The following is a 24,507-nucleotide window of genomic DNA, read 5'->3' on the forward strand; positions in this document are numbered from 1 at the left end:
GTGATTAGATAGATATATTTATCTATACACATCTCTGTACTTCTATATTTCTACACTTATTGACTGCTTATTATAAAAGCACTATACTAAATACTTTAAATGATAATTTAAGTCTTAAAAGTATGAAAAAATTTTTAATACCACTTTTTAAAAAAGATTTATTATTAATTAATTTATGGCTATGTCAGGTCTTAGTTACAGCAGGCGGGATCTTTCGTTGCGGCACACGGGCTTCTCTCTAGTTGTGGCATGCAGGTTTTTCTCTTCTCTAGCCGTGGCACGTGGGTTCCAGAGCGCGTGGGCTCTGTAGTTTGCGGTGTGCGGGCTCTCTAGTTGAGGCATGTGAGCTCAGTAATTGAGGCACGCGGGCTTAGCTGCCCCACAGCATGTGTGATCTTAGTTCCCTGACCAGGGATGGAACCTGTGTCCCCTGCACTGGAAGGCGAATTCTTTACCACTGGACTACCAGGGAAGTCCCTAATACCACTTTTTAAAAAGGAAACAGGGGCACTGAAATAGGAAGTTATTTGCCCAAGGTTATACAGCTAGTAAGTAACACAACTAGGATTTAAATCCAGATCTGGGAACTCCCCTGGTGGTCCAGCGGCTAAGACTCCATACTCCCAATGCAGGGGGCTCCGGTTTGATCCCTGGTCGGGGAACTAGATCCCGCATGCTGCAACTAAGAGTTCACATGCTACAACTAAAAAAGATCCTGCGTGCCACAAGTAAGACCCGGTGCAGCCAAATAAATAGATAAATATTAAAAAAAAAAAAAAAGTTAAAAGAAAAAAAAATCTTGATCCGTCAGACTCCAAACTGCAACTAATCACTATGCTCAGAAAGAATATGTTAAGTGAGAAGAAACAATTACAGAGGTTAGAACTGTGAGGAATGCCAATATTTAAAGTACAAGTAAGGGACTTCCTTGGTGCTGAAGTGGGTAAGAATCCACCTGCCAATGCGAGGGACACAGGTTCGAGCCCTGGTCCAGGAAGATCCCACATGCTGTGGAGCAACTAAGCCCCTGCACCACAACTACTCAGCCTGTGCTCTAGAGCCCACGAGCCACAACTACTGAAGCCCGTGTGCCACAACTACTAAAGCCCATGAGCCTAGATCCTGTGCTCCACAACGAGAGAAGCCACTGCAATGAGAAGTCCGCGCACCACAACGAAGAGTAGCCCCCGCTCTCAGCAACTAGAGAAAACCCGCGTGCAGCAGCGAAGGACCAATGTAGCTAAAAATTAAATAAATGAATGAATAAATTTATAAAAACAAACAAACAAAAAAGAAAAAAACAATAGCTCTACAAGACAGCTGCTGCTGAGTGTTCTAAAGCAAAGAAAGGAAAGGTAAATTAACTACTCTTCAACATTCTTTCACTATTTAGACTCTCTGTTTTTACTGGATACAAAGCTAAAGTTACACAATTAGTTAAAATGATACTGGAGAAGATTGTGGCTGCACTGTCTTTGAATCTCCAGTTCTCACATAAAAACAAACAGGGCAGGACTTCCCTGGTGGCGCAGTTGTTAAGCATCTGCCTGCCAAGGCAGGGGACACGGTTGGAGCTCTGGTCTGGGAAGATCCCACATGCCGCAGAGCAAGTAAGCCTGTGAGCCACAACTACTGAGCCTGCACTCTAGAGCCCACAAGCCACAACTACTGAGTCCACATGACACAACTATGGAAGCCCGTGCGCCTAGAGCCTGTGGTCTGCAACGAGAAGCCACTGCAATGAGAAGCCTGCACACCTCAATGAAGAGTAGCCCCCACTCGCCGCAACTAGAGAAAGTCCACGTGCAGCAGCAGCAAAGACCCAACCCAGCCAAAAATAAAAATAAATAAATAAAACAGGGCAACTAGGATGACAAAATAAAAAATCCACAAAGATCTATGACAAAACTTAGTGACAAGGTATTTTCATGGTTTCCAAAATATGAGCAGGTAGGGACAAAACCTGTATGTATTAGGGGTGAAGGGGAGGGGGGGACTTGCTAGTCCTAAGAACAGATACTCCCTGGAAAGTATAATGGGCCAATTTGAGAAAGTCAGCTGAAACTGGGAGAATTTCTGCACATTCAAGGGTAACTGTGAGACAGAGGTAAGGTGTGAAAGAGGCTGGAACATCCTGGGCCCACATGAACCTTCAAAACTAACAAACCAATGATCCCTTGCCAGGACAAAGTGCCCCCACATTGAGGAGAAATTATTGGACCCAGAATCCAAACTGAGGATGCCAGGGATCCCAGAAACAAAGGAAAGAGATGACCCAGATAAAAGTGAGGGGAAAATCAACCAGAGCTCAGAAAGTGGGAGACCTTTATTTCTTCTAACAGCTTTATTGAGATATAATTTGTAGACTGTACCTTAAACACTATCAAAAATAAGAGAGGCAGGGCTTCCCTGGTGGCGCAGTGGTTGGGGGTCCGCCTGCCAACACAGGGAACACGGGTTCAAGCCCTGGTCCGGGAAGATTCCATATGCCGCGGAGCAACTAAGCCCGTGTGCCACAACTACTGAGCCTGCGCTCTAGAGTCCGCGAGCCACAACAACTGAAGCCCGCGTACCTAGAGCCCGTGCTCCGCAACAAGAGAAGACACTGCAATCTGCACACCGCAACGAAGAGTACCCCTTGCTCGCCACAACTAGAGAAAGCCCGCACTCAGCAACGAAGACTCAATGCAGCCAAAAATAAATAAATAAATTTATTTTAAAAAAAAAAAGAAGTAGAAACAAAAGACAAAGACTTTTCATAAATGAAGAATATATTGGAAGAAATATAAGACTGATTAAACACAACAGATGATGCCTTAATTTTGAAAATTTTGAAAACTGAAATAAAGAAAAAGATAAAAAAGATCTGAGATAAAGAGACAAAGGATAGAGGAAAAAAGAGCCAACATACATATAACAAGAGTCCCTAAAGAGAAAAACCAAAGCAATCAGACAAACCAAATATCAATAAATTAGGATTCAAGAAAATTTTGCTGCAATTAAAAAATACATATATTTGAAACTACAAATTGTGTACACTGTGTACTCAGAAGAACAACACCAAAATATATTCTAGTAAAACTACTGATTTTTAAAGAAAAAGGAAAAAAGCTTTTGTATTCAGGCAAAAAACCAAATCACTTATAAGGTGAAAAAAAAAATCAGACTGGCATCAGACTTTTTATTATAGTATGCTTTATTCCAATGGAAAAACATATTTAATATACTGAAGGAAAGAAAATGTGAACCAAGAATGTTATATCCATCCAAAATTATTTTTAAGGTATAAAGTTACAAACAAGCTATTATCAATAGTGAATATTGTTTCCATGAGCCCTTCCTTGGGAATCTTCTAGATAACAAGTGACAGACAACAACAACAAAAAACTGGAGAGACACTGACACAAGGACCAAGGGTGTTATTATCAATGAATGTTAACATCACAAAAAGAGAAAGAACTACACATTATATACCTCCTGATGGAAGTGCACCACTGCCTATGAAATAATTTTGCCACAAACAAACCAACCTGAATTTATAGGAAATACAGAAAACAGAAGAGCATGTTAAATGATATCACAGGGAAGCAATACTCTAGATTATGAAAACTTGGTTTCTTAAACAATAATAAAAAGAACTACAAGAAAAAAACAGATGGAAGAATCCATATATTGAAGAGACTTAATGAAATCACACAACACAAGACTCTTACTTGGGGCTTCCCTGGTGGCTCAGTGATTAAGAATCCACCTGCCAATGCAGGGGACACGAGTTCGAGCCCTGATCCGGGAAGATCCCACGTGCCACGGAGCAACTAAGCCCGTGAGCCACAACTACTGAGACTGCGCTCTAGAGCCTGCAAGCCACAACTACTGACCTGTGTGCCACAGCTACTGAGCCCGCATGCCACAGCTACTGAAGAGCACACGCCTAGAGTCTGTGCTCCACAACAAGAGAAGCCACCACGATGAGAAGCCCGCACACCGCAATGAAGAGTAGCCCCCGCTCGCCGCAACTAAAGACTGCACACAGCAACGAAGACCCAACACAGTCAAAAAAAATTAATTAATTAAAAAAAAAACGACTCTTATTTGGATCCAGGTTCCAAATAACAAACTACAGAAAACAGAGCATGTATGAGGCAACTGAGAATCTGAAGACTAATTTAGATTTGAAGATATTAATTACTATTAATTTTTTAGATGTCATAACAGTATTGTGAGTGTTTTTGTTTGTTTAATTTATTTATTATTCACTTTTGGTTGCATTGGGTCTTCGTTGCTGTGCGTGGGCTTTCTCTAGTTGTGGCAAGCGGGGCTACTCTTTGCTGCGGTGCGCGGGCCTCTCACTGCAGTGGACTCTCCCGTTGTGGAGCATTGGCTCTAGATGCACGGGCCTCAGTATCTGTGGCACGCAGGCCCAGCAGCTGTGGCTCGCGGACTCTAGAGCGCAGGCTCAGCAGCTGTGGCGCATGGGCTTAGTTGCTCTGCGGCATGTGGGATCTTCCCGAACCAAGGCTTGAACCCTTGTACCCTGCACTGGCAGGCAGGTTCCCAACCACTGCGCCACCAGGGAAGCCCGTATTATGAGTTTTTAAAAAAATAACCCTTTCCTGGCCTTCCCTGGCAGTCCAGTGGTTAAGACCCCGCGCTTCCACTACAGGGGGGCACGGGTTCGAACCCTGGCTGGGGAACCAAGATCCCACATGCCACATGGTGCAGCCAAAAGGATAAATTTAAAAAAACAATAATAATGCTTTTCCATTAGAGATACGTACCCAAATATTTATGGCCATAATAACATGTTATCTACGGTTTGCTTCAGAATAATTTCAGAAGCAAGAAATGAGTGGGCATTTGGATGAAATAAGATAATTGTTGCAGCTGGAAAACGAACACATCATTGCACTGTCAACTTCTGTGTATGTCTTGTATAAGTTTGAAATTTTCTACTATAAAAAGTTAACAGCAAAAAACACATGGATTTAGTGTTCTGATCCATTCATTCAATAAATATTTGCGATTCTTTTTATACCCAACTCTAAAATATTACCCACTCTTACCCATAGAAACTCATTTTGTTTCACTCTTTGTATTTTCAAGATCACATTTGCAAAGTTTTAAGAAAACTTCTGATGAAAACGGACAGAATTCTATCCTGACGTAACAGATCATGAGAGGCTGGCTATAAATTCTTTCTGAATGAGACTCAATTCCAAGAATGACTATCAAACCTAGTCCACAAAGGACATGATTTTTTTTTTGCTCAGTGATTCATACCTATAATCTCAATTAGAGAAAGCATGAAAAAAGACTTACCTGTTTTATGTGTGGATTCATGGCCATTTCAGTTACATTCTTTTTGGTCTCACAGAAGATAATAGCCCTCCCTTCAGACCCACTGTAGACTTGAAGGACATCTCCAATAACTGCTGGCCTCTGAGACCAGTGGCACTGGATGGCCAGATGCTTTGAAGAAAGAAAATATCAAATATCTGCTTCATTAAAATTATTGAAAAAGATTTCTCTTGTACATTGTTTTTTCTATTTGTTCAAGAACTGGCCTTCCTGGAAGACAATAAGACAACGATTCTCCCCAACCCCATTTGAAAACAGCAAACAGTAGGTGAAAGGATAAGCAAATTGTAGTGTACTTATACAGTGGAATACTGTTCAGTGATTAAAAGGAACCAACTACTGATCCATGCAACAATATGGATGAATCTCAAAACATATGCTGGGTGAATGAAGCCTTACAGAAAAAGAGTATACACAATATGATTCCATTTGTCTGAAGCTCTAAAACAGGCAAAACTAATCTATAATCTATGATGGAAAAAAAGCAGAACAGTAGTTGCCTCTGAACGGGGACTGGGCAGGGGCACGGGCGAACTTTCTGGGATCATGGTAATATTCTTTGTTTTGATAGGGGTTTGGGTTACACAGGTGTATGAATTTGTCAAAACGAAGCAAATGTACACTTAAAATTTTGCATTCTGTTGTATGTAAATCTTATCTCAAAAATTGTAAATATTAGGTGGATGAACCTTGAAAACATTATGCTACACAAAAGAAGCCCAACACAAAAAAGCCACATGTTGTAATGATTACATTTATATGAAATAACGAGAAGAGGTAAATCCATCGAGACAGAAAGCAGATTGATGGTTGCCAGGGGCTAGGAGAAGGGGGGAATAGGGAGTAAATGCTTAATAGTTATAGGATTTCCTTTTCGGGTAATGAAGCGTTTTGAAGTAGATAGAAGCAATGGTTGTATAACACTGTGAATGTACTAAATGACACTGAATGGTACACTTCAAAGTGGTTAATTTTAGTTATGTGAACTTTACGTCAATAAAAAAATTGTAAATATTGAACTCTAGCTAAAGATATGCAAACTAAAATACTTATGGGGAATTCTACTTACTTTTGCAATTTGAAATAAATAAATAAGATGGATATAGGGATGAGAAGATATGCAATAAAGCAAATATAGCAAAATATTAATGGCAGAATCTAGCTGGTGGGTATATGCGTGTTCACTGTAAAATTCTCTCAAATTTTCAGCCTGTTTGAAACCTTCATGATAAAATGTTGGGGAAAAAATATACTGTAACATTTTAAGTCTGTGCATTTTAACATATTATATCTCAGTAACATTGTTTAAAACAATTAATTACATAACACAGGGAAAAAAGAGATAAGCACAAAGAAGAAACTAAGAATCATTTGTACCAGGTATGTCAAAGTCTTGCTTCTTCCTCCCTACCTCTCAAAAATAAAAATAAAAAAGATCCTGAATCTGATCAAGCCTCACAATCTACCATCAACTCAAAGGAAAATGAAAGCAGAGGAACATGTTAACTAACACCACAGGGCTGCAAATCAGCAAAACTGAGACTATGGGAAACTTGTAAGACAAATGATCAGTTCTTTTCAATAAAAAATTGCAAAGAAAAAAAGGGACAGAGGGACCTGTATTTTAAAGGATTTAACAGAGGAATGGATAAAGAAGATGTGGAGTATACATACAATGGAATATTACTCAGTCATCAATAAGAAAATGAAACCTTGCCATTTTCGACTACATGGATGAATCTAGAAAGTAAGTCAGACAGAGAGACAAATACTGTATGATCTCACTTATATGTGGAATCCTAAAAAACAAAACAAAACAAAATGAAAACAGACACACAGATACAGAGCACAAAATGGTGGTTGCCAAAGTGCGGGCGGGGGGAGATGGGGACCCGAAACAGGTAAAGGGGATTGACAGGTACAAACTTCTAGCCACGGGGATGCAATATACAGCATAAGGAATACGGTCAAAAATATTGCAGCAGGGGCTTCCCTGGTGGCGCAGTGGTTGAAAGTCCGCCTGCTGATGCAGGGGACACGGGTTCGTGCCCCGGTCCGGGAAGATCCCACATGCCACAGAGCAGCTGGGCCCGTGAGCCGTGGCCGCTGAGCCTGCGCGTCCAGAGCCTGTGCTCCGCAATGGGAGAGGCCACAACGGTGAGAGGCCCGCGTACCGAAAAAAAAAAAAAAAAAAAAAATTGCAACAACTTTGTATGGGAACAGATGGTTATTAGACTTATTGTGGTGATCGTTTCACAATATATGCAAATATCAAATCATTATGCAGTACACCTGAAACTAACAAAATAGTGTACGTCAACTATATTTCAATTAAAAAAAATGATGGTGAATAAACGTTCAACACATGGATAAAAAAAGACTTAAGACATATAAATTAGTAGCAATATAAAGATCTTACTTGAATCCATATTCAAACAACCTATTTACAAAAAAAAGACAACTAGGGTAATGTGAACACTAGATATTTAAAGATATTAAAAAATTGGGTTTTTTTACTATGATGGTAACTTTGTGGTTTTTTGTTTGTTTTTAAAGAGGCCTTATTCTTTTAAAAAAATATATAACTATACAAAAATGAAATGACTGGACTGCTTCAAATGTAAGGATTAAAGAATGTATGGGGGTATAGAAAAGATCAGTGTTAAAGCCTGGTGATGGGTACATCAGATACTTTGTACTATTCAACTTTTGTACATGTTTGAAAGTGTCCTTAATAAACTTTTCTCTTTTCTTTTTTTAATTTATTTTGGCTGCACTAGGTCTTAGTTGCGGCATGCGGGATCTTCGTTGCGGCATGCGGGCTCTTAGTTGCTGCATGCATGCAGGATCTAGTTCCCCAACCAGGGGTCGAACCCAAGCCCCCTGCATTGGGAGTGCACAGTCTTACCCACCGGACTACCAAGGAAGTCCCATTAATAAATTTTCTTCACTGATACATTTTATGTTCTTAATGTAAAACTTTCACCCATTACAAAATATACAAAAAGCTTCCTTTGACCATCCCATACTATAAAAGTCCTCTTTCCCAGAAGTAAACATCATTATTAGTTTGATGTTTATCCTTCCCACCTAACTTTGTACATAAATACCTAAAAATCCATTTAGGATTATTTGTGTATTTTTTAAAATAGTATGATTCAGTACTTATCATTTTATAATCTGTTTTTTATGAGTCAAATTCATTCTTTTTAACCATTACATTGTATTTATAGATTATACTCTTGTTCACCTGGACTATTTTTATTTACATACACATATATGTACATCTGTCAAATGTAAAAGTGACATATATGGTACATACCTGTCAAAATAATGCAAATATTACCTTTAATTCTTTTTTTAAAAAAAATACTATAGGTTTAAATTTTCATGGAGTCAAAATTATAAACCTTTTCCTTTATGGTGCTTTCTTCTGTCTTTATGTTTAGAAAAGCCTTCCCTTTCCTCAAATCAAATAACTGTTGACCTACAATCTGCTGTAAATTATTTTATGGCTTATTTTTTTTAAATCTTTGGGAATATTTTTGGTATACGGTATGAAATGAGGATCTTTTTTCCACCTAAGCTTTAACAAATTATCCCAACACCAGCAAATTGGGATGAATTACTTCGTTTTTCACATTCTACATACTTTAAGTCTGTCTCTATGGATGCCTGTATATCTCCTGTTAGGACTTGCCTGTTCACAAACTTTCTTCCCCCTATTTATTTTACTCTGCTCCTGAGTCTCAAACTATAGAAATACATAGGTATCTTATTGACTAAGGGCAAAAAAGAGATATTTGGCCTGAACTGGTACCCAAAACATAAGTTTAACTTCAACAAATTTCAAAATATCAACTAAAAGCTAAAATCTATCACACTGGAAAGCTACTTACTTCCACAGTAGTTGCAGCCTTTTGAGTCATTTTCCCAACAAGGTCAACCTGTTCATATCTGGATTTCATGTATTTTTTTGCAACTTTGTATACCCACTGTGGGCAAGTTGCAGAAAAAAGTAAAGTCTGAGGATTGTCTTCAGAATCTTAAATAAACAAAAAGAATTCAAATGCTTTCTTAATTTCTTAATATCCCACAATGTAGTCAGCTCTTAAAAATCCCCCCAAACGTCAAAGAAATAATGAAAAATTCAAAACTTGGGGTGAATTTTGAACATATAAACTTTACTGCAATTATCAAAACTTTCTACTTTCAAAACTGAGGGAAAATATCAATATGAAGAAAACTGAACCTAGAAGGAAGATGAGAATTTAAGAAATAACAATGAGCAAAGAAATCAGTAAAATGAGTTAGTAAAACTACTTACTATAAAATAATACATGGAAGAAAGCAAAGAAAGCTAAGAAAATGGTTAAAGTATGCTATTGTACTTTCTTGTTCAGGAAGAAAACAGATACCAAATACCTTTAGTTTTGTTAGAACACTGGGGACAATGTATTAAAAATCATAAAATAAAAAATTCATAAGCTTTTAGATAAGAAAAGAATTGCTAATGTGCTTATTTTGAATTAGGATATACCAGTTTTGTAGGATTCATGGATAATATCTTCAACTTGTTCAGCAAAACCTAAATCTAACATTTGATCCACTTCATCAAGCACAACATGGCGCAGTTTAGAAAGATCTAATCGGCCGCTCTGCAGATGATCTTTGATACGACCAGGGGTCCCAACCAAGATGTCAATACCATTTCGAATATGATTAACTGTGAGAGGAGAGAAATGTCAATAATATGTAAAAATTCAAATGTAGATTTTAGATTTGAGTAGCAAATAGATCTTTGTGCTACCATCAGACATGTTTACTCACTTTGGCTTTGATATGATGTTCCACCATAAAAACACGCCACACTGAGTTTCCTAGTTATATCTTTGAAGTCTTTGGCTACTTGGTTTGCCAGTTCCCTTGTAGGAGCCAAAACAAGTACCTAAGCAAAAGGTTTAAAAAACCAAAAGGTAAGTTTCTGTAGACCTCTAAGTTCAAACTGAGAAGACTATTTTTTAAGGTGCATTTAAAACTAGGAATCTCATCATTAATGTCATAGTATTTAAAGACAGAGCACAAATAACAAGAACAGCTTATGTTTATTATATCCTCCCTTACTTCCTTAAGGTCCCCTTTCAAAAGTCACTTTCTCAGTGAGGTTTCTAACCCTCTTTTCATATCCTCCCAACTGTGCTTAACTGTTTCTCCTTAGCACTTACACCATATAAAATATTTATATTCTACTGATTAGCTCATTGTCTCACCCACTAAAATGTAAGCTCCATGAAGACAGGGATTTATGTCAGTACTATTTATTATTTATGTCAGTACTGTTATTTATGTCATATTATTCAATATATTCCCTGAACTTCAAACAGTGCCTGGCACAGAATAGATACTCAAAAAATATTTGTTGAATGAGTGAATGAATGAATGCCCAATATGTGCCATTTTTTAAAAAGAAATATTTCAATTTATTTGTTAAGTAGAATATGAAACCGAATCTGTAGCTAGTACCAGAGAGTGGACTTAACTGTTTGGTGTTTAATGAGAGCAGCTTCTTCTACACAGGATCCCAAGAGACTTACCGAAAAAGGGGCAAAGCCCCTTATTAAGCAAATAAAACTCATGTTTCAAACAGGTTATACAAAAATTGATTTACCTCTATTTCTCTTTTTTTGATATTTAGAAAGTGCAGATTTAACAAAAAGTAGCCATAAACTTTCTACGTACAATGCCGATTATAATTCTGCAAACAACAATAGTGCTTTACACGAATTATTTAATTTGATCCTCACAAAAACCCAATGAGGTGGCATTATTTTCCCAGTTTTACAAATGAGGAGCATGAGTCTTAGAGAAGTTGAGTCTTGCCCAAGATCAAGTAGCTAGAAGTGGTGGAGCTGGAATCTCCAGTAATGTCCTTCTAGCATAAAAGCTTTTTAAATGCAGTGTTGGGACTGTGTCCTATTTCTATTACTTTCAGACTTCCTAATTTCACCTAAGAAACAGAACTCTCTAAAAAAAGATTTGTCCTGTTCCAAGACCACTGTTATTTAATTACATTCATATATGTGAATTTACTTTCACACTGTAATAATATTTAGAAGTCTCAAAGAACAAATTACTTTTAGCCACATATCTGTTCAAATTTTGATACTGATTCTTTTTCTTGGCCGCGCTGTGCGGCATGCAGGATCTTAGTTCCACAACCAGGGATGGAACCCGTGCCTGCTGCAGTGGAAGTGTGGAGTCTTAACCACTGGACTGCCAGGGAAGTCCCAATACTGATTCTTTTCTTCTTCACGTTTATGAACCTGAAAGTGAACATAGGTTCTAAAAGGGTCAAATTTTAGGCTAAAATTTCACTAGGTCCTCTCTGTTCTTTACTACTGATAAATTAAGACAGATCTCCAGTACTCCAACAACACAGGGAGTAGCAGTATCATTTCTACAATACTCTTAAAGTCAATCAGTAAAATAAATATTATTTACTGAATGAGCAAATAAATACCACTTCAGCAAAATTACTGTTTAAAAGCAAAGGTCAGAATTGAAAAAAGAGAAGAAAAAGGTCACTAAATATACTAACTGTAAATACTCCTAAAATCAGATATGCTGGCTTCATAATATACAGTTATCAAAGACATCTATGGATCCATACACATTACATTCATACGCAGTAACTCACTTTAGCTTTATTTGAGATTTATCTTAAAAATCAAATTTTTGCTTTAGGACCCAAATTTTTACTTTATGCCCCAGGACTGACTAACTTTTCTATCTTTGGGGTACTTGAACTTAAGACCAGTATATTGTGGTTTGTTTGTTTGTTTTTTTTGGTCACGCTGTGCAGCTTGCAGGATCTTAGTTCCCAGATTCAATCCCTGCTTAGAGACTGAATCCGGGTCACGGCAGTGAAAGCGCCAAGTCCTAACCACTGGACCACCAGGGCATTCCCAAGACCAGTATACTCTTTCTTTCTCTTTCCATTAGAGTAATGTTTAAACCTTTTACTCCCTATAATGGTTACCTTTGGTGAGCGGCTTTTTTTAATTGTCTCTTGATTTCTTTGGAGTCTTTCAATCAAGGGGATGGCAAAAGAGAATGTCTTTCCTGTTCCTGTCCGCGCTTGAGCAATTAAATCTTTTCCTTCATATACAGGACCAAAAGTCTTAACTTGAATAGGAAAGAGATATGTTACCCCTCGACCTGTAAAATGAGATTTCATTGAAATATTTACTTAAGACCAGCAATAGGAAAAACTACATTTATTTGAAAATAACATTCCTGATTCATCAACATGTGCCTAAAGATACATCACCTAACAACATTTACATTTATTCCTACCCCAAAGAGGAATTATTTAAATATTGGTCTGAGGGACTTCCCTGGTGGCACAGTGGTTAAGAATCTGCCTGCCAATGCAAGGGACACGGGTTCGAGCCCTGGTCCAGGAAGATCCCACATGCCGCGGAGCAACTAAGCCTGTGCGCCACAACTATGGAGCCTGCACTCTAGAGCCCACAAGCCACAACCACTGAAGCCCACACACCTAGAGCCCGTGCTCTGCAACAAGAGAAGCCACCACAATGAGAAGCCGGCACACCCACACGCATCAACGAAGATCCAACACAGCCAAAAATAAATAAATAAATTTATTTATTAAAAAAAAAATTGGCCTGATCTTTTGACAAATACATATAATTCTTTAAAGTTAAAAACCGAACCGAATACCAAAAAAATGATGTAGAAATAACTGCAATGAAAAAAGCTATTTCTCTATGCTTTGTATATTCTCCTTTTGGTCAGAAAAGGCACAAGAGTTTTCTAAAATCTAGTTTTAGATTTTCAATTGCATATCCATTAAAATTCATTGTACCGGGGCTTCCCTGGCGGCACAGTGGTTAAGAATCCGCCTGTCAGTACAGAGGACACAGGTTCGAGCCCTGGTCCGGGAAGATCCCACATGCCGCGGAGCAACTAAGCCCGTGCGCCACAACTACTGAGCCTGAGCTCTAGAGCCCGTGAGCTACAACTACTGAATCCTGCGTGCCTAGAGCCTGTACTCCGCAACAAGAGAAGCCATTGCAATGAGAAGCCCGCTCACTGCACTAGAGAAAGCCGGCGTGTAGCAATGAAGACCCAACGCAGACAAAAATAAATAAAATAAATTAAAAAAAAATTCATTGTACCTTTCAGAAGCTTTATAGTCTCTTCAGAAATAGGGAAATTGGAGAAGGCTCCTTCTTTCTGTTCACGTGTTAGTGTCTGTCAAAATGAAATCAAAGGCCTAACTGATATAGTTCATATCCGACCAGGTATTTAGAATCTTTCACTCATTTACTGCTTTTAGCTCTACTAAATGAACTAACAAACCAACTTTAGTTAGTATTTGCAAAAACTGTATAGATTAACTTACAAGATAAATTAGTGGCAAATTCTTTTAATTTCAAAACTGTCTCTTCAAATAACAAGCTTAATACACTTTCCCATAATACATTTAAAAATGATTAATTCACACATAAAACTCTTTAGAAATACATTTACTACATAGATCAAAATATAATTCCTCTTGACTGAATGTATTATGAAAGAGGTATTCAATAATCTAAATCATATTCACAGATATAGATAATATTAATTATGAAGATTAACACAAGCCTATAAAACCGCCCCAAAAGAAGCTAAGCAATGAGGAAAGTAAATTGTTTCTAAAACTAAAAGTTAAATAAGTTGTTCTATGAATCTAAAAAGCATTTTTTATGTCATTAATACAAGGAAAAGTTCCTGTAAGCTTGAAAATTTCTCAAACATATATAGAGGTCAGCATGACATTGTCATTTAACATCTATTGAAAACTTTGTGTACTAGTCAATGCATATATAGAACAAAGACAATATATCTACTTAAAAACTTTATTACTGGTTGTTTAAAGAAGGTAGTTCCAAAACCACACACCATAACAAGTTTCAAACTAAGAACCAGATAAAAGACATAACATCAAATTCAAATTTAATCCATTTAAGCAAACCTCAATGTTATCTTTTTAAGATTAAAGAAACAAATTTTATTAGAAAAGTACACATTTTCATTGCAGAAATTTTAGAAACCATATTAAAAGAAAGAAATTGTAAAATTATCTACAATCCAATCAGCTAAAGACACATTTGAAACACACACTCCTCTATGTACATATACATTTTTAAATGAAATAAAAACATATGTATATACTCCTTTGTAATCAGTTTTTTCATTTAATAAGATAGACTGAATACCTTTCTAACATATCTATGCCCTTTAAGATCAATGCATTCTATTACATAGGTATAGCATATTTTATCAAACCAATTGCCTACTATCAGACATTTAGGATGTTTAAATTTTTCGCTATTACCAACATCACTGTGATAAGATACTGATTCATACATCTCTGTACACCTCGTGATAATCTCCTTAGGAGGATAAATTCCTAGAAGTAGAACTCCTGAACCCTAACATAATCTAAACAAAATAATAAACAGTTAAGCTTATTACAATACAGAGCACTATAGCAGGCAAAATCCCAACAGAGCAAGAAGTACACTCTGCTGCTCAGCAATACAGATTTGTAGGGCCTTATTTAGAACAACTCTCTAACATATATGCTTCCTGACAAATAGCAAACTCACAAATAAAAAAACACCATATTGTAAAGCAAGGATTCAACATTTTTTCTCAAAGCTCCCCAAAGATTACACATTAAATTAAGCTCAAATGTATTTAAATTAACAGCAACTATCAGATTCTTTAAATGTAAAGATTATTAAATACCAAGAGTTATTAAGAATATTAAAGTTCTTTTTTGTTTAAGAGCTGAGTAATTTAATGACAATTTGTAATGCCCAGATAAACCTATGAACTCTGCTAGAGGAAAAGTGCAAAAACAGGGCTTCCCTGGTGGCGCAGTGGTTGAGAGTCCGCCTGCCGATGCAGGGGACACGGGTTCGTGCCCCGGTCCGGGAAGATCCCACATGCTGCGGAGCAGCTAGGCCCGTGAGCCATGGCCACTGAGCCTGCGCGTCCGGAGCCTGTGCTCTGCAACAGGAGAGGCCACAACAGTGAGAGGCCCGCGTACCGGGGGAAAAAAAAAAAAAAAAAAAAGTGCAAGAACAAATTGAGTAAATTCTGTGCAAGAATATACCTACTCTAACAGATACTGGCAAAAGTAATGAGTCCAGGAATGAAGATTCTATACTAAGCATGTTTTCTATACCTCCCAAAAAATTAATATTCAGGAGAACAAATTTCTTCAGATCATTTTCATATGTTTCATTTCTGTTTTAAAAAAGCAAACAGCTTTAAGATTGAGTTACAGTAAGACCTAAAAATCATTGAAAGTTGCTATTGTTACAGAAGCACAAGAAACAGAAGGCAAAATATACAAAGTCAAGAGGCCTTTATGTACCCCGTTTCAGAAAGTCAGAACTTAATTCATGAGTAATGATGAGGGCTGAAATAACCATAAGAAATGCAAGTAAGTGATCATCAATAAGCATTTGGAAAATCTATTTAGGAACCCAAATGTACAGGCAAGGTTTAAACTTGACCAAGTCCCCCCCGCACCAATCTCTTCACCAAGAAAAAGGCAATATAATGAAAGAAACAAGAGACAAAGGGGAAAAGGCTCAGGTTTCAGCTGTATACTCCCCAGTCCAACTGAGAGTATTGGACAGTAAGCAGGAAATACTGTAGAATCAATTCTAGTTAGTCTTAAAGAATCAAATTATCCTGTATTTCAAGGATAATGTCAAATGCAAAACAAAAAGTATCCATACCTCTTCTAGTTTATTTTCACTTGATTTATGAGTAGAACTATCTAAGGATGACACTCGCTTTGATTTTTTTTCATATTCATCAATATCTCCATTTGACAGATCTTTTCTTCTTGACTTACGAGATTTAGAAAATTCATCTGAAAGTCTATTACATCCTTCCTCAGTGTCACCATTTAGTTTCTCTTTCATTTTAGTTTTTTTGGGTTTGGGAGCATCCAGGTCATCTGCAACACCATTTTCTCTTGTTTCTGATTTCTCATCTGAGTCATAATGGTGCCTTGACTTCCTTCTATCACTCTGTGGAAAAACAAAGAAGCAGTGACAAGAGGGTGACAAGAGGGTCACAAGGTTTGCTTTGCTTTTAAGACTCTAGAGAAGTTAGAGTATGACTCCCCCAACCAGCAAAGCTCAATCTACAGTAATCTTGAAAAGGTACCTGGTAGAAATCCAGACTGGTTGCTAATGCCAAGCTTAAGCTTTACCTATTGCTTTCTTTCTCAGCCCAAATCTTGCACTCTTAAGACCTGGCCTCTAGTCCCTCTTTAATCCCATTATAACATTTAAGGGAAACTGAAATAGCTTCTTTTCAGTAAAAGAATGAGAACTCAAGATTTATAAATTAAAAAACAATCAAAAACTTCTAATATCTCCAAGAAAAAAATTAATATTTACTGAGTACCTACCCAGCATTGTGTAATATGTTTTCGGCTTATCTTGTTTAAATCTTCATAACAACCCTATAAGGGAAGTACAGGTCCATAATCCCTTATCCGAAATTCCAATATCCATAAAGCTCTGAAAACCGAAAGTTTTTTTGTAATTTATTTGGAGACAAAACCTTACCTGACCTGAACTCATTTTGTGGTAAAATTTGACTTCAACTAATGTGAGACAATCTGTAATCTTTATTTATTCCACTTAGTATGAATATTCACATTTAACATTAAGGTGTTTGATTATAGGTTCGGGGCCCCAAACCCTACTAGGGTGTTACCCTTTTAAAAACCCCAGAATTTTGAATTCGACAACATATCTAGCCCCAAGGATTTTGGATAAGGGATAGCGAACCTGTATCACCTTTGCCATTTTACAGACGAGGAAACAAGTTCTTAGAGATAAGTAACTTGCCAAAGACCCACATATGGGATTTCCTGCAAGTGAAAGTGCTAGAAATCAAGCCCTGTTTGACTTGAAAACCCATGCTCTTTTCACATCATGCTTCCCCCCTGAACTTTGATAAACAGGTTAAAGAAAAGCCCAATTGTTATACTCCTATGGAAGGATAACTATATTAGTAATCCCGGAAAATTTTTTAAAGTTTTACAAATTTAGTTAATAGAACTTTAAAAAGGGGGGGGGGTGGCTTTCTGCAACTTTAGTTTTGAAATGCCAACTTTTGTTTTAATATTTGCAGACAGCAAGAAATGATTTGGAAATTTAGCACTTCAAAATTACTTGGTCAAATGTTCCAAATAAATCAGATGGAAATGTTCAAAATAAATTAGATGGTAGTGACTAGTCTTGGTAAAAACAACCAGCACCAAAATTTTCACCATGATTTACACAGTTTCTACAGAATACTTTCACATACAATTTTCTCATTCATGAAATAAGAGTTGCTATGAAAACTGAATATTTGAAAATGCTTCGTAAACATTAGAGTTTTACATTAATATAAGTTATAGAGTTATATGTTACATCATTTGATCTTTAGTTAACTGAACTATCCCACATCTCCCCAAACCACTAGATTCTTCTATAGAAAAACAAGATTATTTATAGAGCAAGCCTCAGGGTTTGAATTGCTCCTGGGCCTGCACTTCAGGGAGATGAAGCAAGATAAAATGAGACCTCTAGGTTCAAGCCCAGCAATACTCAAGGTGATGAAATACATTGTTTCACATCAGATCCACAGTGCTCGACACTCTCCATCTTCTTGGCTTCCACAACACACTACATTCCCTCCTTACCCTGTTACCTCTATCTTCTTCAATGTCTCCTCTCCCTTCTCCTTCTGTGGATGCTCTTTAAGTCTCTGTTCTCTATGTACACTTTCATACCATTTTCATGGCTTCAACATACACTTCCAGGCTTCCTTCCTAACCTGCACTCCAGTTCTGAGAACCTAAGGCCCAGCTCCATATCTTAACACATCCAAAACCAGTTACCTTCATCTGGATGCCAGACCACTATTTGAATGTCTATTTCTATTAGTTGGTACTCCAATCTGTTTCCAAATCTTTAGTTATCTTTCATAATTAAAGGAAAATCAACAAGTACCTCTGGAGAAACTACAATGTGAAAGCCACTAATTGACAAGGATATAGTGAAATGCAAGCATGGACAAAGATATGGTCATTTCCCTCAAGGATCTTTGGGAAATACTTGGGAAAGATATACTCAGGAAGAATGAGCTAACTTTACAAGGAAGGGCATAATAAATGCCAATCAAATGATAAAGATAGCACTCGAACAAGACTTCAAGGGGGAATGAGATTACTGTATGTGTACACTGGAGTGGTTATAAAAGACATAAACTAAACCTTGACAGATGGATAGGATATGGATGCAGAAGGAGGGACAAGTATTTTAGAATGAGCAAAACTTAAAATAACTGCTTGGTGATTCCACTTACATGAGTTATCTTCAGTAGTCAAATTCATAGAGACAGAAAGGAGAATGGTAGTTGCCAGGGGCTGGAGAGAGAGGGCAACCGAGGAGTTGGTGTTTAATGGGCACAGAGCTTCAGTCTGGGAGAATGAAAAGTTCTGGAGATGAATGAATATGATGTCTGCAGACCAATGTGAGTGTACTTAATGCTACAAAAATGTATACTTTAAAATGGTTAAAATGGTAAATTTTATAGTATGTGTATTTTACCACAATAAAAAATAATAACTGCTTGGCTAGAATGGCAAGTTTACCTTGGTGATAAGGTCAGAAGGGTAGGTTCTGCTCTCTGGGACTACAGAGAATATTTTCATTCTTTTGTCAAATGTCAGCCTTCAAACACTGCTTCCTTACCCTCCAAGCTCTGTTTTCTTTTCTCTCTCTTTCTTCTTTTGAGGGATGGGGCAGGAAGTCTCTACAACTCTTCTAACAGGTTCCTTGAGAGCAAGGACCTTCCTGGTGCCCAGCAAAGAGTCTGGCATAAATTAGGCTCCATAAACATTTGTGAATTGAATGAAAATACTAACATAAAAGGCTATTACTAATACAACCCACGCGATCTCCATCACAGCCAAATCCTGGCAATTTTCGCTGTGACACTTTTCCTCAATCCTCTACTGACCCGTTATCGAGGTTTGTAAATCTAAGATCGCTTTCCCCAAGATTCTCGCATACAGGACAGAATGACGGAGAAGTTACACATATTCAAGGCAATCGTTTTTCTTAATCATCTTCTAAGACGGCCAACCAGAACCAAATGACAGGCCTCGCTGCTTAAGAAGAGGACAGAAAAAACAGATTCCGCGATGAGAACTTGAGTCTGCCCATCTCGTAGGCGCCGACAGGAAGGACGGGGACCACGAGAGGCCGGGCCCAAGCTCAGTGCTGCCCTTCTCCAGGTTAGGGGTGTGGAGGTAGTAATGGTCCCGGAGCGACCTCCCAGGGACGAGGGTGGCGCGAGGAGAGGCCCTCGGATGCTCCGGCCCGGTTGTGACAGGCCATCAGGTAGACTCCCCTCCCCGCCCAAGCCGGCGCAGCCCAAAAGGAGGCGCGGCCCGTCCTCAGCGCACCTTTTGCCTCTCCTTCCTCTGGCTCTCGGTCTCCTCCAAAGGTGCCTCCAGCTCCATAATGTCCCCCCAGAGGAGTTTCCCAGGCATCATTCGCCGCTACTGCTGCCGCCGCCTCCCTCTGGGCACGGCGGCCACAACTACCTACGGGTAGCGACAGGGTGAGAGGAAGCGGGGGCAGGGCAGCCTCCCGGCCAAAGCCTGCGTCACTTCCGGGACACGCACCGCACGGCGGGGGAAAATAATCCCGGATACTCTCCGTTTAAACTCTCTCCTTGCGACTCAGTCTCCCAGCCAATGAATGCGAGGAGTCTCGATTGGCTCACCCTTCTTCTGAAATGATTGGCTTCTAGAGTAAAACCCTGACCAATCTCCATAAAGGAGGCGCGAACTGATTAGCATAAAATGTTCGGATTTGTTTTCTCCCTCTCCCTCTCCCCCTCCCCCACTCCGAACATTTCTCTTTGCCACAGCGGAGATGCTTCGGGGCTTCCCAGCATTCACTGCTGGGGCTAGGAAGCCCCTCAACGGCGCCGGACAGCGGCCGCGCGCGCGGCGGGCTGGCAGGAGAACCTGCCCATGGAGGGCGGGGGGGAGCGGGCAGGGCGAAGGGAGCGCCACGCGCCGCGTCGCCTTTCGACGCCGGAAGCTGCGGGCCTCGGCCCCGCCCGTTGCGGGGTGAGGCGTTAACGTCTAACAGCTTCGCCCGAGGCCAGCGGCCCTGAGTTGGTGGGAAAGGGTGTCTTGGGGTCTGGAGTGGGCTAGATGGGTTTGAGGTGAAGACTAGGCCCGGACAGCCTTCCCTCAAGTCTTAGGTTTTAGTCATGAAGTTGGTCCTTAGTTTAGTTTAGGGCCTTCCCACCCATTTGACATTAGAGGAAACTAACCCCCTAAAAGAGGGATTTACTTGTCTGAAGTCACACAGTTCGTGGCACACAGGACTAGAAAACTCAACTCCTGAATCCGAGATCAATGCTTTCCCTGCCACACCAACCTTAAAGCTTTGGGCTTACCAAAGCGTTTGGGGGGAAGATGCTCCTATGAAACATAGAATGAATGATGTTAGGAAAACCTGGAGAAACCTAGAGAAAAAACAAGCCTAAATGTCTTTGACAGATTATGTATTTGCAGTGGATAAAAGGATATTAGTTATGGGAATTAACTGGCCCTGAATTACAGCCTTGAACAAAACTGGAAACCTTTTGATAATACAAAGGACTAACTCCTGAGAATGTACCTTTCTTTTCTTACATCAGTGGTGCTAGCTGGGGTGCGCTACGCTCATCCTGCTGTCTCTTGTTCCGCCTGCTACCTTTGTGCTCCCATTCTGCCCTGCCATGCCCTGCCCTCAAGCGGCACAAGTCATCTCCCCCAGCAAATGGGCCCGGCCTGCGGAGGAGGGCGGCATGCGGCTCCGCTTTGTCCGGCTTTCGGAGCACGCCACCGCTCCGACCAAGGGGTCCGAGCGCGCCGCGGGCTATGACCTATACAGTGCCTGTGAATACACAGTACCACCTATGGAGAAAGCTCTTGTGAAAACAGACATTCAGATAGCTCTTCCTAATGGGTGCTATGGGAGAGTAGCTCCACGTTCTGGCTTGGCTGCAAAACACCTCATAGATGTAGGAGCTGGTGTCATAGATGAAGATTATAGAGGAAATGTTGGTGTTGTACTGTTTAATTTTGGCAAAGAAAAGTTCGAAGTCAAAAAGGGTGATGGAATTGCACAGCTCATTTGTGAACGTATATTTTACCCAGAAATAGAGGAAGTTCAAGTTTTAGATGACACTGAAAGGGGTTCAGGAGGTTTTGGATCCACTGGAAATAATTAAAATTTATGCCAAGAACAGAAAATAAGAAAATATACTTTTTCCTTGAAAATAAAGACTTTGCTTAAAGTGAAAACAAAAAAAGGTGCTAGCTGATTGGCTTTCATTTCAGAGCCATTTCCTTTTAACTCTTCATGATCTCTTCAACCTACTCTTGAGAACAAGAAAGCAAATGGCAATGTAGAAGCAGGGGCACTTCACAAACCACTTGACAATGTCTAGCACACCAGCCATGTAACCTGAGCATCAAACTTACGTCTTAGCAAAATTTCAGATTGCTACAAGTCCTGGAGTTTGGGGATTGGTCCTAAATAGCTGAAACCACAAATGATAAATCTGTGATTGCTACAGGCCTCCTGCATTAAGTGTGGATTGGCCTGAAGTCAGGGGCTATATGTTTATCTGAATGTTACCTTATGGATTCAATACTGTGAACAAATGGAGTGTTCAGGTGTTGATGGTGAAAAAATGCATCTCTCTCCCTAGATTATGGGAATAGCTATGCATCTCTAGATTAGTCTTTTCTAAAACCTTTTTGTCCCACTCTCTCACACCCACTCCCAATTCTACCACTGTGAAGTCTTTGTAGCCTTCAGGGTACAAAGGTACAAAGCCTTCAGGGTACAAAGGTACAAAGCCTACAGGGTACAAAGGTTCTCCTGCCAGGGTATGATGTGCATGGAAGCAGGAGTGGGTGTGGCTAAGAATGTCACAGGTATAAAATTGGGATAATAATAGGAATAGATGTAAGTATGTTGTGGTTGAAAATCAAACACAGATGAAGTTTTAGCTCCTCAAGACTATTTTTGGCATTCATTTTTATGTCGAAGGTCATACAGCAGGTCTGAAAAAGGAAAGGACTAGACTGTTGGAGACGCTCTAGGCAAGAGACTAATAAGTATACTAGTGTTTTTTAAATGACCTTCTGTGATTTGGGACACTCTAAAAACCCTACCTTTCTGAGCACCAAACTCATGTAAACAAAACTGGCTGCTGTCTATGTCAGGTGGAAAGGGCAACTGTGTGTAAATTAAACCTAGTCATAAGTAACTTGACCAAACTGTGGCTTAGCTGAAAAAATTGGGGTACCACTACATATGTGTTCTCAGTGGGCATCAAGTAGAAAACTTGGGAATGGGGATGATGGAATAATTCTTTTTTTCATATTTGGTCCCTATAAGTCTCAAGAGATTTATACTGATGATGAAATTGATTGGGGGGTGGCCTTCCCTGGTGGCGCAGTGGTTAAGAATCCACCTGCCAATGCAGGGGACATGGGTTTGAGCCCTGGTCCGGGAAGACCCCACATGCCTCGGAGCAACTAAGCCCATGCGCCACAACGAGAGCCCGTGAGCCACAACTACTGAAGCCTGTGTGCCTAAAGGCCATGCTCCGCAATGAGAAGCCCGCGCACCGCAACGAAGAGTAGCCCCTGATCGATGCAACTAGAGAAAGCCCGTGCGCAGCAACGAAGACCAAACGCAGCCAAAAATAATAAATAAATAAATTTATTTTAAAAAATTTATGGGAGGAACCTGAAGGGGTAGCATGAATAATTAAAATGTACAAGTAACTCAAAATGTAATCTTATTAGAACATCTTTGTTTTCCAAATATCTTGCCAGAGCCACTGATATAATTTCTTTCTCAAAATTTGACAGTTGGGGTGCCTCATCTGATGGTCTGTTGCAACATTCTATAAAGATTTCCCTTGCCTTTCACTTTGGCTCATTAAACTCTATAAAAACAAGATGACTTTTTTTTTTTTTTTTTGACTTTTTTTTTAAGATGACTTTTTATAAACTTGCCTCTCTCTGGTCATTCTCAAACCTAGAGGGCTAGATTTTAATTTTTATTCCATAGAGAGTAGAAGGTAAAAAGAACCATCATTTTGCATCTGCATGTCAATCTTATGTGACAAGAGGAGTTGAACCATCATTTTTAAATAACATAACCATCATGTTATGAGATGGAAATAGTTTAAGGGTCAGCTATAAATCGATCAAGAGCTACTGGGGGCAGAGAGTGAGGAGAGTACTAAGAAGAAGAAAATGAAAGAGAGACCAGGAATGATGTTTCTGCCATTGCTAGCCACATGACCTTGGCCAACTAAACTCGAAAACCTGTGTTGTTAGTAAAGTGGGGGGCAAAAATGCCTTCCCTACTGATAGTTCAGGAAAACTGGGGGGATCCCCTGATATAACAGTACAGCAGAGATGATGTACAGAGGTACTTATATTTCTACTTTTAGCTCCAGGTTTTGACAGTGTTGGCGAGGAGACAGCTTTGAAAATATTTAGCATATGTATACTGATGTATGTATCTAGCTCCTAATTCAAATTATTTGGGAAAGCTTTTTAAATAGAGGGAGGAGGTCTGTTTCTCTAATCAATTACTTTGTAGATGCTTTTCAATCAAGTGGTGGAAGGGAACAGTCACATCAGTTACTCCAGAAGAGGGCACCATTCCCCAAGAAATAGGACCTGCTCAACTGCTAAAAATGGAACATGTGTCTAAGACTTCAACTGAGAGAAAGATCTGTAGAGGCCAGAAAGATAGTCATGAGTTTGTTTTCGATATATCCCCTCACCATTCTTGTTTCGTGACTCTCATGTCTCTCTTCCACACTCCCTTTAGGCACTAGTCTGTCTTCCCCATTCCTTAAAAGCCTTCTCAGGTAGCTGTAGGATGGGTTCTCAAAATACAGTTGATCCCAAATTTTTTCACTGCTACGGCTCTTTCTTCTGTTTTTTCCTCATGG

At 39.2% G+C, this 24,507-nt stretch overlaps 1 protein-coding gene and 1 pseudogene across 3 annotated transcripts in view; one reads left to right on the plus strand and one right to left on the minus strand.

Moving 5' to 3' along the window:
* Positions 1 to 20,123, minus strand: part of DDX50 (DExD-box helicase 50) — a 32,572-nt gene extending 12,449 nt beyond the window's left edge. The window contains exons 1-8 of one of the 2 annotated variants that reach the window (XM_027130073.1): positions 19,922 to 20,123; positions 16,182 to 16,478; positions 13,560 to 13,635; positions 12,398 to 12,576; positions 10,189 to 10,306; positions 9,899 to 10,084; positions 9,258 to 9,403; positions 5,320 to 5,469 (exon numbers count right to left, since the gene is read on the minus strand). In XM_027130073.1, coding sequence (XP_026985874.1) covers positions 5,320 to 5,469; positions 9,258 to 9,403; positions 9,899 to 10,084; positions 10,189 to 10,306; positions 12,398 to 12,576; positions 13,560 to 13,635; positions 16,182 to 16,478; positions 19,922 to 20,011 — 1,242 coding nt within the window. In that variant the 5' untranslated portion in view covers positions 20,012 to 20,123. The remainder of the gene's footprint in view (positions 1 to 5,319; positions 5,470 to 9,257; positions 9,404 to 9,898; positions 10,085 to 10,188; positions 10,307 to 12,397; positions 12,577 to 13,559; positions 13,636 to 16,181; positions 16,479 to 19,921) is intronic. The other variant, XM_027130074.1, reaches the window with a different exon arrangement.
* A 1,089-nt stretch (positions 20,124 to 21,212) lies between these two features.
* On the plus strand, positions 21,213 to 21,756 carry LOC113632485 (deoxyuridine 5'-triphosphate nucleotidohydrolase, mitochondrial pseudogene; annotated as a pseudogene). The gene has a single exon (XR_003437830.1). The product of XR_003437830.1 is annotated as a deoxyuridine 5'-triphosphate nucleotidohydrolase, mitochondrial pseudogene (transcript).
* The last annotated feature ends 2,751 nt before the right edge of the window (positions 21,757 to 24,507 follow it).

This window comes from Aethalodelphis obliquidens, unplaced genomic scaffold (assembly GCF_003676395.1).
Source record: "Aethalodelphis obliquidens isolate GAN/ISIS:26980383/991018 unplaced genomic scaffold, ASM367639v1 scaffold37, whole genome shotgun sequence".
Classification (NCBI taxonomy): domain Eukaryota; kingdom Metazoa; phylum Chordata; class Mammalia; order Artiodactyla; family Delphinidae; genus Aethalodelphis; species Aethalodelphis obliquidens.